Raw genomic sequence first — 12,923 nt, forward strand, 5'->3', positions numbered from 1 at the left:
TGGGGGGAGACCCACTGAACATAGTGAACGAGTCCTGATCTCTCGATTTATACAGTCCTGATTACTTTTTATACGCACAACCGAACAGTTTCGTTTATGCGATTTCATCTGACTCTGAGAATCTCGCTGCTATAATATTCGCTACTTCTGCGCATACATGTGAAGTACCTGACTTCTTTTAACATCGATGCAAATCGCTTCTCCATCGCTGGCAAGCATGTATCACTGTTGGTGGACTCATTCTGAGCAGTTATTGTAAGTATTGCAAGTCAGCAAAGTAAATCAATAAATACTGCGTCTTTCTTTGCATCTCGCATTTATTTCCTGTGTTTTCGCCACCGCTTGTCACCTGTGGCCATTCATTCCTGCATAAAAAAGGATTGTAATAGCGTCTTGCACCAACTATTAAAGTTTCTACTATGAATTCGGGATCACATTGTAAATGAAAAAACATTGAGATTTTTCTGGCTGGTGACAGAGTTTTTAAGAAATGGTATTAATATATTTCAAGGGTAGTCCGGTCTTGCGCCAACAAGCAGCAACACAAAATCGCACACACAGCCACAGGAAAACATCCATTCATCATCTTATTTGTATCGGTATTATGCATTTCGTGCTTCTGTGACTATGTTATTACTTTTGCAATTCTAACAAAGGTTACAATTTTCCTAAAAACAGGAAAATTTGCCACAAAGACATTACATGTGCTACAACAAGATTGTGGAAATGCCACTATGAAGCGTGCAGAAGCTTTGAAGGCACCATACTGGAAGAAGACGAAAGATGCATCGAGGATATCCAGCCTGAATCGATTGCTCTGAAGGTATCATTGCCTCCAAATAGATAAATGGCAAGGTGGTTTCTTGACAACAAAGCCAGTTTCGAATGATTTATATCTTCTCGTAAAACGGTGAATGATGGTGTGGCATTGAGAGAAACAAGACGGTTTCAATGACAACGGAACAATGGATTTTCCTGGCGGCTCAAAGCAAAGAGGTTTTTTAGGGAAAATAATGTAATTCCATACCAAGAAATCTCGTGCATGAACTACTTTATTAAGAAACCACTAAATTAATATGTAGTGTAGGAAAATAATCTTGATATGAAAGGGATTGCTACGAGATGTTGAAGTTTAACATTTTCAAACGTCATTTCTTTTTTTAGGTAATCAAATCGGATGCGGATTGATTTGACCCGCATCTTTCAAAATACTTATCTCCTTTTACCGTCATAAATATTTGCATTTCATAAATACCAAATTCGATTTCAACCAAAATTCAAGGTAATTCATAAAGATTTATAAACTTGAATCGGAGCTAGAGTTGGAAACTATATCACCAAGGAACTGACGTGCATGTGGGCTTGGTGTATGTTAAAAATGACGCCTACTTCATTGATTGGTGATTGAGAGCATAAAGCGAAGCGACCGCAGCTTAAAGCGAAGAGATCCACCTCAAAATAGCTTCGTTACTTCAAATGTGCTTAAATGTAATTAAATTAAACTGCATATTTCAGAAGTTGAGGTTTCTCTAAGAAGAAGAAAATCTCGTTAATGAGTTCGTTCCGGTTAGAAAAAAAATGACCCTTGAAGTAAGAAAATACGACTAAAGAGATTTTGAAGACGCAGTTTCAAAGAGAATGTTATTGATATTAACAAGATAATGTTGTTAGTCTGGCATATTATATATAAACAGCATGATTCGAAAATCTTTTAATAAAACAAAAAAGAAAGAATTACAATGAGGAGAAATGCAAGAAGAATTGCATGATAGAAAAAAATCGTAATTTTCTGGGCACAACGGTTCATGGAATAAAGTCAGGCGAATACAGCTAAAAACTCATCCATCGTGTTGCGACTACGAGGATTAAAATTATAATTGTTTATATCGATTCGATTTTTACCACGTCCTCTCCTCTTACTCTTTCAAGTATATTTTTATGTTAAATGTACGTTTTTGTCTTCTTGTGTGGCTTATTTATTTTATTTTCTGTTTGCTGCAGCCATTTTGTAAAAGCAATTCTCATAAAAATAAAAAAGAAAATCGATTCCGGAAGAGATGTAGAGTTTTAAACTTTTTAGAAAGTTTCGATGGACGTAGAATCAGTTCATTAATAAATGAATAAAGAAAATAAAGTTTTAAATGATGATATTTAGCACTTCAATTATATTTGAATTCAATTCAATTCCAATTTAAATTGCATATAAAATGAATTATAGAAATATACTAAACGATTGAGTCAACTAAGTATAAAAAGGTCTAAAAGTTTTTTTTGCATCATTCTTTGACTATTTTGAGTGATGTTCATTTTAGAATCGTTAAATTTATTAGATTCTAACAATTACCAATAATAATAATGATAATAATGGTAATGATTGTGATGATAATGATAACAAGAAGAAGAATCTTTTAATATGAACAATCAAATCGGGTAATTTTTATTTATGTTCTGTGGATGAAAACTTCGCCTTTAACTAACAAAGAAAATTTGAGATGTTCGTATCAAGACATCTAAACTTTAGCAAGGCAGAATTTGCAATAGGAAAAAACTCACAGCAATATACAATGCCTTATCTTTTTTTACCATTTTCTTTTTCAAACGAAGAGTTCAGTATGTAAAACGAAAGCATCTTTAGTGATAGTTTGATTGACATCCTGAATTCCGCTTTTGAAAAAGAAACCGGCCAAAAATGGTCCATTTGTACAGAGCTTGTACAGTCGGATTGGGTCGGTGAAAGAGTTAATTCTCAAAGTACACCACCATTGAAAGCGAATACTCGTATGGATATATATATATATATATATATATATATACGCACTATTCCTCTTCCTTTGAAAATATGCCCTTTTTTTCCTCCCTTACCTCTTTGTGCATATCGTGGAGCGTTTTCAAGTCCTCCAGGTACTGCACCCTCTTTTGTAGTTTGCTGTTCGTATCCCGAAGCTCGCTTAGCTGCTCCATTAACTTGCAGAGGTTATCAAGGTGGTCAAGCCCCACTTTGCTCACTGTAGGTGGGGCCGCAGGGCTTCTGGTTCTCGTAGTCATGGAATCGGCTGACCGATGATGCTCCGAAGGAGGAATGGAGGAGAGGTATTGGATAAAGGCGGCTTCCGATTTCAGAGCTTCATCCATGGATGCCCTGGCATAGAATAGGCTATTTTTAAATATTTTTAGTCAATTTATTTCAAGCGAATTTATTTTATTCAATAAGAATCTAATTTTACAATCGACTTTTCTCCCCTTTGGCGATGTAGTATTGAAATGTACTACTCTTCTCTTTGCCATATGGCTTTGCATTATTTGAATGTTTTCTTTTATTACTTTTGAATATTTATCAATATTATGTTAATTATTATTTTTCAGTTAACTGAATTATTTGATTAAAGTAGCATTCCATACGAATGGCGCCAATGAGAACAAATTTTACAAAATAAAAATAATTTCAAGGTTTTCTAATGTCTATAATATTGAAGTGTAAATGATTGAATAAAAGTAGAAAGTAATTAAAGAAAAAATTCTAATACTTTCTATTTTTAATTCTAATCTTTTTCTATTTTTTTTTTAACTTAAGTTGTTTCACATTTGTCCTCCACGGGTCATTGTGTGTTTTGATACGAATTCGCGATGTATTTTAAAAAAGGCTATAACTCTGTTAAAAGCTTGCGAAACGAAATATTTTTTTTCAAAAAATAATATATTGTATTTATGTTTTTTATTTAACTTAATATGTTTCAGTTTACAAAGAAGAAATTTTGGAACCGATTTTTCACTCTCTTCCTTATGCGCTAAAATTTTGAAATTGTACACTTTTGTGTACAATTTTGTAAACAAGTGTACTCAATTTTGTACACTTGTTTTAATAAACAAGTGTACAAAATTGAGTACTGATAACAAAGAATTCTGATATTTTTAGAACTTGGTTTTCAATAAAGAATTAATATTAAAATAATTTTTGATACGCCCATTTATCTGCAATCTTGGAAAAAAAACACAATTTGAATATTTTATCATATTCGTATTAATGAATTATGATTGGGGAGATCTAGAGTAAGCTGACGAGCAGGAAAAGATAAAGAATGACTCAGAGTATATTAATAATGCTCAAAATTCACCACTTAATGGATAATGTGCCACATTAAAAATTTGCACATTGTAGACCCTGGCATCAGTTTATTGCTTGCTATATGATGTTAATGAATTTTGGCAGGCGTGTTATAAATTTCAAAGGCTGTCAAATTAAAAAGGAATATATTTGGTTATTCTCTGTTGTATTTTAGACGTACCAAAAAATTCAAAGTATTTGAATGTTTTTAAAAGGAGCTAAAATACCAGGATAAATTTAGGACCTCATCATCTTGCCTCAAGTGCTTCTTAATCAATTGGAATTTATCTACCGTTACTATTTATTTTGTGCAATTTCCTCGGTCAACGTGAACCAAAAGCCTTTTCTTACTACATTGTTAAGTCACATAGACAAACATTTTAACAATTTCATCTTTAGAAGATAAGCTACTTCTAAATGAAACTTAAAAAGCGCAGCAAGAATATTTAAAGCAACAAAAGCAAAAGGCTCGAAATACAAGTAATGACTTCTTATTAAGAACGTGAAATTTGTTTCTTGACTCTCGTGACATAAGCTGAAATTTCGCAAAGAAGTAAAATACAGTTCCGGCATGTTGCGCGATCTAGTTCAGCCAACCACCAGAAAATTAAAATGTAATGCTGCAAGTGCTACACATGGTAGCATGAAGGTTACTCAAAGTTAAAAGTGAAGTTTGTGTTCAATTTTTGATAATAAAGAAACACCAATTTTGAGTTCTATTAATTTTCTATGAATCAAATTTTAAACACAATCGCCCTTTAATTGCATACCATTCCAGGAAACGTATTTAGAAATTAGCGTGCTGTCTTGTGTCATCTGTGATTAAAAATGTGTTCAACTTTTACCAGGATTGCCCTCTTGCCTCAAATTCAAATTCACCGAACCTAAGTTCAGGGTCAAGAAACTGTTTTTGCGTTTTCTTTTCAAAAGAGCAAAATGATATTAATCATATTGAAATGAAAGTTTATGATACAATGCAAGAAAATGCTGTTCTAATAATATATGCAAATAAAACCAATTTACTTTAAAAACTGAATTTATTAAAAAAAAAAGTAAACTGTTAACATCATCATCTTATTTCGGTCTACCCAGTATATTTAAGACAAAGTAGAAAGAAATAATGAATAATATTTCAAAAAAACTGTGCCTTTAATGTGTCTGTATAATTAAGCAATTAAATTATTTTTTACGAAATTTTGGCTAACTAAGCTAAATTGTAGATACAACAAGCGTTGAAATTCACACTAAAAAGATAATTTAGCCACAATAAATATCATAATAAAGAAAATTAATTTTAAATAAAGATGTATCGTCAATAGAATTTCAATTCTAATTTGCTGCGAGTATTCCTTGCACTTTCAAATCTTTGTTCTGACATCTTAATTTTTGATGAAAAGATTATTTATTATTTATCATTCTATACTAATATAATCATGTTTTGACGACTGTTTCACTTTCAAAATTAACGGTGTTTTCAGGTAAAATTATTGAGAAGAATGTTTACGTAACTAACATCATCTTTGAAGAGATCATACAAATTCATTCATGTCACAATTCTTCTCTTTCAGAAATCGTACCTGGGCGAATACTCTCCCGTTTTCTGGAAATTTCTATTCTGCCCTTCTGAGTGATCTGCGAAAACAGAAACAGAGCTTGCTGAAGAAGAATCCAGGAGTTCCTGAGAATGAGACCTGGACATGGATTCCGATTTCCTTTCGGTGCTCAATTTCTCCATTCTATCTCTACGGAAGAAACCTCTTTCCTAAATGGGTGAGAAAAGAGTGCCCGTTTAGAAATATATGTAAATATCTGCAGTTTATTTACTCATTACAGAAAATGTAACTTTTTTATTTAACAGCAAGTATTGAAATTTTATAGGTACATTTCAAATTAAGCTCCGATGCCTTCAGCATTTTTCTTCGAAAAAAATTTTAAACCAAGATTTTTCTTGAGGGATACCTTATTTCTATTATTTTATATTAAATTTCAGATGTCTGCTATCCGCGTCCCTGTTTTGAGGAGTACAGTGTACTTTCCGAATTGATTGGTAGGATATTTAAATTACCTGTTCTATTTTTTGTGATGAAGAATCGATAGCGATACTTATTCAGTGAAATTTTCTTTATCGATGCATCATACAGCCCCCCAAATAATTGTATGTTTTTCACAATTGATTATCATATTGACAATTGAAAAATCATATTGATTAAAAACTTACATGGAATCTTGCACAAATTAGGACATTCTTGTAATAATTTTATATCTGTTGATTTTCCCTTTTGGAAAATTGCAGATGTTCCCTCGCATCCAAAACAAAGTATGAAGGAATTATATGTTCTTTTCACGTGTACCTTCCTCGGTGAATAAATCTTCTGTTGCGTCATTCCTTTTCCTGGTTTGAGGAGAAAACTTTCCATGTTCTGAGGATTGCGAGCTGCCATTCGAGCTCATAGATTCACATCCTCACCAGCAATAAATGCAGAGCTGTGATCAGTTACCGAAATTCTTAACGCAGTTTCTACAATCATTCTTCGCTTATCTGACAGAAATCTACCTCCCGCTTTGAATTTTAAGACTTTTAAGTAAGCGTGTTAGAAATAAATGAATAAAATGGTAGGATACAGATCAGGAAATAAGATAAAATTTTAAAATAAAGTGATATAAGCTTATTTATTAAGAAAAATAGAAAATCAATTAGAATTTAAAATAGATAAAGGGACATTATTGGTTAGAAAAATATGAAATGCAAATATTGCTAACATGTAAATACATAAATGCGAAAAGTGGATTGAAAATTATTTTTCGCTAACCAATAAAATCTGAATGACGTAACGTAACTTATAACGTAATTTTTAATGACTTAACGTTTAAATATTATTTAATTTATCAATGCCGCTATTTGATTTAAAGAGATTTTGTTCCTTATTTATAATTCTTTTAGTGTGAACTTTTAACAAAGTTTCCACCTTGGCCTTGTTGACACTTTATCAGGTTTTCTCAAATCTTTCCAACGAGTGTAAGAAGGACCGGCTATTCGACAGAAAAATTCGGTTGTGATTTATTGAGTAACAACAACAACAACAAAAAAACATACCATCTGGAGTTTTTTAAATTTTTTTCTTGTAGCATTCAATAACTCAATAATAAAACATCAAATGATTACCAAATAGAAAACTTAAATAATTTTTATGAGGCAAACAATCTTCATCTCTTCAGGAAAATCAAACTTTATCCAAAAAGAAGTTTTCCTTTTTATTCCTTCGCATACATACAGGATATAGAGTAAGGAGAATCGAGTACGCATTTGGACCAGAACTACAACTAGATCCAAATATATCAAACAAATCTACAATTATAATGTCAGATTTCATACCTTTGGCATTAATGAGTTATAGCATTCATATGTCTACAGACAAACGGACTCACAGACAGTAAACCTCTTGGTGAAATGATTTGAAATTTAACATGGATTTATAATATTTCTATTGATTCAATTTGCAAAATTCAGATTCCATTTGCCGTTTGGAGTATCATTATCTTGTGATCGCGGATGGACAGATTCCTTGTTAATGGAACTTACTAATATTTGGAAAGAATTTTTGTAATTTCGTAATTTGGTTGTAGAGGCCACATAGCAAATTTTATAGTATTTTGAGTTATCGGGTTCACATACAATTCCTACAGTTTCAGGCTTTCAGTCTTAATGAAGTCTAAAATGCAGAAATTCATAAAAATATCGAGGGTGATTTTTTTAATAATTACCATGATTTCTTTTTCTATGTTTCGTACGCAGAGAATCTGAAAAGTGACATAAACCTATTGGGCCTTTTCTAATAATTTTTAAAAAAAAAATACGAGTGTGAATGATGTACATTAAATAAGTTCAGCTTTAAAAAATATATACAATTGAAAAGAAATGGATAAATTACAGCATCATTACACATGCATACTGTTTGTAAATGCATAAATATCACGATCAAACTTAACAAATAAGATATATATTTTAAAAATTGATTCATAAAAAAATCTTACGAAACAAATTTTAGGCTTGTCTTTGAATCTTGTTGGAGTTTCAAGTTAGCAGAATCTAGGGGGAAAATGCAAATAATTTTTCATTTTTTTAAAAGAGTACTTTTCACAGATTATGTGACAGTGCATTTGATTATAAGTAAAAGAGTATACATATTGTATTCAGTGATGTCTAACTTTTTTTTAAACTATAGTTGAAAATAAATAATTTTCTTTATCTTTCCAAATTTCAGTGCTTTATATTTGTTAAAATATGTATTCAGCCTGTAATTTTGAAATATACGATTTTATTCGGTGACAAATAATAATTAAGAAATTCTTTCCTGAAATAGTTTCTCCCTTTATTGACATGCTCACACTGAATATATACGTAGATGTTAGTTTTCACTCAATTTTTTTAATTCATGAAAATCGAGTTAATATTGATGAAATTTTTAAAAGTACAGTTTTATTAGAATTCTAAATGGTCTTTTTCCTGAGCTATTATTTAAATTTCATTCATTAATTTATATCTTATTTTTATAAATACTGCAATATTTTAGATACAATATTTTTCTCTCGTTTCTATTAAATTTGTTTACAGGTGCAGCAACTCTTAAGAAATCAAAATTTAATTCAAATGAATCTGACAGCTGAGAATTAAATTCTGAAAATATTAAAAAGTATACTGTCATCGATAACATATGAGTCTATAGAATTGAAATTTTTGCACTTCAGTAAATGATTGGTAAAATTAATTGCAAACTTGAAACAGGGCAAGTAAATAAAAGTGTACAAAAAATATTTTAAAAGGTTAAGTTAATATTACCTATAAATGATGTAGAATGGAATAAAGAAATGCAAATTACCATTTAGTTGAAGAAGTTGTTAGTTTAAGAATGTCAAAGAATCGTCAAGATAGGAGATAACCCTCGATAACTTTTTATGACAGAAAGATTTTCTCGAAAATTCGGATGATTTTACGCATTTTCAAGCGAAGATGAATGAAGTCTATGTTGCCTCTTTTGACCATCATTGTGGGGACTCCATCTAGTAGTAAACATAAGAAAAAAATGTCTCAAATTTTCATAATATGTAAAATATTCAATTATAAATTTATAATAATCAAAAATAATTATCATAAATTTATGATAAACAATTTATAAACTAAAATCTGAAAAGAGTTAGAGAAAACTGAGACAGTTTTATGTGTCTTATCAGCCTTTAACAATAAAAAAATATTCCGGTACAGGGTCTCAGACGATTACAAAACTCAGCGTCCTCTTTTTTAATGAAACGAAGCGCCTATATGTTTTGAAGATTTTATTTCAGACGACTATATAAAAAACACCTACAGTTTTACATTTCAAATTAAATAGATTTATCAGAATCAGATCAATAGTTAGTGGTGACAAAGATTTCATTTAAATACATTTTTGCATTTTCCAAATATCGCTTTTATACAAAGAAATCCCGAAAAACTAGAACAAGTTTTTATTTTACTAAATATTACACATACATATGTTACAAAATTTCAATTTCAAAATTTCGTGAAATGAGGATGGTAATTGTATGAAAATACTCTGGCTTCTGTGGAGCTGAAAGTAAAGCAGTTAAAAATAATAATTTTTATACGCCTCTTCAAAGTGTAAAAGTATCTTTAAAAAAGTCTTTCTTACAGTCATCAACGTACCCACAAATCTTCGTTTTCCGTCTACAGAATGTGCAGATTAGAAATTTAGGAGGAATTAGTCTCAAATTTAGATGAAAACATTTATTTTAGAAATGCTTATTTAATCAGCACAGAAATATCATAATCACATCACACAGATTTATCATCCATTCATCATGACTTGAAAGAAATGTACTAATCGTGCATAATATTGTTCACTTTGAATGATTGATCGACAAGTGCCACATCGATTTTACAAAGAAGGGAAGAAAAAATAAACATTCATTTCAATGACACACTGGAATGTCTAGCAAAAAAATAGACAAACGTGCTTTCTAATGGAATAACACGTTTTAGTAACAAGGAACATTTGGATAAGCGACATTTATGCTGTATGTAATTGTAATGGCTGCCAAGTTGTAAAAAGATGCAAATGTTGTTTTGCAAATTCCAGGGATCTTTTAGCAAGTGAGTTTAAAGAACGACCCAGCGGTTACAAGCCGTAGGATCCTTATTTTTCTGGAAGAGAATGTTGAGGGTAAGGAGTTATGCATGCGGCGGATAATTTGCTTATTTTTCAAGTCCCTTCTTGATATAATATGAAAAATCATTCCTGATAGAATACAGCAGGGTGAATATGTATCAAATTATGGCCGAATGCGTAGAGGAAAAGAGCTCCAACTGCACACTCGATTCTTCTCGCTGCATGTTGTGTTGGCGCTGGAGAGAGTCGAGGGGAGAATCTTCTCCATTTATTTCAGTCTCTACCGTTGCAGCCTGCGTGGAATCAATTGCAAGGGCAAGGTCTGACTCCGCTATCCTTCATTCATTACCGAGGTTTATCGTTTTACTTTCTGAACTTCAATTTGCACGCTCTCCGATTGCAGGAAAAAACATGCGACATCATTTTGTCTCTTCTTCCTGGAATTTTGTTTTGGCTCGTGTCCATCCTTCTCCTCCGAATGGCGCCTTTTTTCGGGCTTGAGTTGGAACAACAACGACAGTAGCGTTAGGAGTGCGTTGATATAAACGAGAAAAAAGAAAGGTTCGGGGAAAATCTTTTTAGCAGAGATTAGAGATCACTATCTGAGCGTCTCATCCCGGCTGTCAACTGCTTATGCACGCATTTCAAACGTCTAACGAACCGAGAGCTCCTTTTGTTCATTCTTCTTCAAAACCGCACATGGTGCCATTTTCGACTCGTTTTTCATTCTTTAATAAAAAGGAATAAGAAACGGCGGATCTTATATAAAAATAATTTCGAATTTAAATCCGAAACACATTATCATTATAAACTCTTTAGCATAATACGTTTGCCTTGATTCCCTTTGATTTGTCTTGACTGTATCAGTTATTGCGTTCTGTGAGTTATGCACCGCGCGATTAACAAAACGGATGTCTGTACGTTCATTCCTTAGTCTCACACTTTCATGTGAATTAAAAATGCTTTTGTATCAACTTCATTGATAGCAATTATATTCTCATAGTGCTTATGTTTTGTTTTGTTTATATTCTCTATTTGTAATGGCTGGGAGGTTTTTCTGTATAATATTTCACTTTTATAATATTTGCGCTTTTGCAGTAAAGTTATTTTAATCCACTTCCATTGAAAGAATACTAAATCTTCTGCACAAATAAACTCGGTGGGGAATGGGGTGGGGGTCCGCTAATCAAATGCAACCGTTTCCTGTATGGTTGTTTATTGATTAAAAATAATGGATGTTACAGCTTCATAAATTCCCTTCATAAAAATAAATTTTGACGGATCTCTATGTTTTGACCTCCCTGAGCTCGAGAAGACACATTATTCGAAAATGTTTATCTGCCTGTGATAAAGATAACACAAAGATATTTTGAGCTGGATGGATGAAATTCGGCATAGAGTCTTAACACAAAATTTGTTCATATCTTTCATATTTTGAGCCAAATCCATTCAGACGAAGTCTGTCGGTCCTAGATAGATAAAATTTGGTACATGGATTTAATGTTTATAGCGTAGACACCTACCAAATTTTGTGCCATATCCATCAAGAAGTTGACTGTCTATCGGTCTGTATTTTCAGAAACATGTAATAGCGATAATTCAAAAACAGCATGACTTAAATATATTAAATTTAATATATGGTTTTGATGCGATGATATATGTCCACTGACGGACTTATTGTTTCAAAACTGTTTTTATATGTCCACTGACGGACCTTATTTCAAAAACTGTTTTTCAGATTCAGAGAGATCTGTTTAGAGATTTCTCAAAGTCAAATTTTCTGAAATCTCGATGTCAAATTTCAAGAATTCTTATACGCTTGACATGTGAGAAAATTAAAAAAAAAAAAAATGTATAGAAATTTAACTTTCTAAATTATAATAGTTTTGCCTTCCATATGGCAGTATTAGCAGCAGATACCTTATTTCAAACTGTGCGATTTCTGTCTCAAAGGAAATAAACGCCTTGGCACAAGAACAAAGTTGAGGAAAAGGAACCAATGATGTAGCTGTTGCAGTATGCTGAAAATCTAGATCCTTGATGAGCAGAGAAGAAACAGAATGAAAGACACCTAGTCATTAAGAGAAAGCCCCGAACGCGTACACAAACCTCATTTCCCATAATTTTTTTTTCTTTACTTCTTTTATTCTCGGGCTATTTTTTAGCTCCTCTCTATTGATTGGAATTCAACCTAAACATAGAAATGGATAAAAGCTTAAGTCTTCTTGAACTAAAACGACTTCATTCTAGGGTGGATTTTTTTTAACTATACTCAGTTGATTGGAATTCCATTTAAACATTGAATTGATTCAGCCTTCTTGATCAACGTAGAGATTACTTGCGGTGAGTTGCTTAACCCAAAATATCAGTTACTCGTAACAAGGTTTCTCAACGTTTATGTAGGGCACTTTAAAATAATTAACTAGCTAAAGTTCGTATTAATTATTCTAGTATATGCCTCATTGAAAAAAAGACTATGATTATATCTAAAGAATATTCAGGGCATCCCAAAAGGCTATTCAAAAGTATATAAGGTTTGAACTCTGATATTTGGACCATCTATATAATTAGATGATCCTTGTTTTTACAATCTTTTTACTATAGAAGAGAAGGGACATCTAATTAAATAGATGGTTTAATGCAATTGGATAATTAGT

At 31.7% G+C, this 12,923-nt stretch overlaps 1 protein-coding gene across 3 annotated transcripts in view; it reads right to left on the reverse strand.

Annotated features, from left to right (window-relative positions):
- Window positions 1-12,923, reverse strand: part of LOC129987861 (uncharacterized) — a 92,289-nt gene that overhangs the window by 36,468 nt on the left and 42,898 nt on the right. For 2 of the 3 annotated variants that reach the window (XM_056095823.1, XM_056095822.1), the window contains exons 2-4: window positions 8,980-9,160; window positions 5,680-5,864; window positions 2,863-3,139 (exon numbers count right to left, since the gene is read on the reverse strand). In XM_056095823.1, coding sequence (XP_055951798.1) covers window positions 2,863-3,139; window positions 5,680-5,864; window positions 8,980-8,982 — 465 coding nt within the window. In that variant the 5' untranslated portion in view covers window positions 8,983-9,160. Of the gene's footprint in view, window positions 1-2,862; window positions 3,140-5,679; window positions 5,865-8,134; window positions 8,190-8,979; window positions 9,161-12,923 lie in introns of all 3 variants that reach the window. The other variant, XM_056095824.1, reaches the window with a different exon arrangement.

Source organism: Argiope bruennichi, chromosome 10, assembly GCF_947563725.1.
Source record: "Argiope bruennichi chromosome 10, qqArgBrue1.1, whole genome shotgun sequence".
In the NCBI taxonomy this organism is placed as follows: Eukaryota; Metazoa; Arthropoda; class Arachnida; order Araneae; family Araneidae; genus Argiope; species Argiope bruennichi.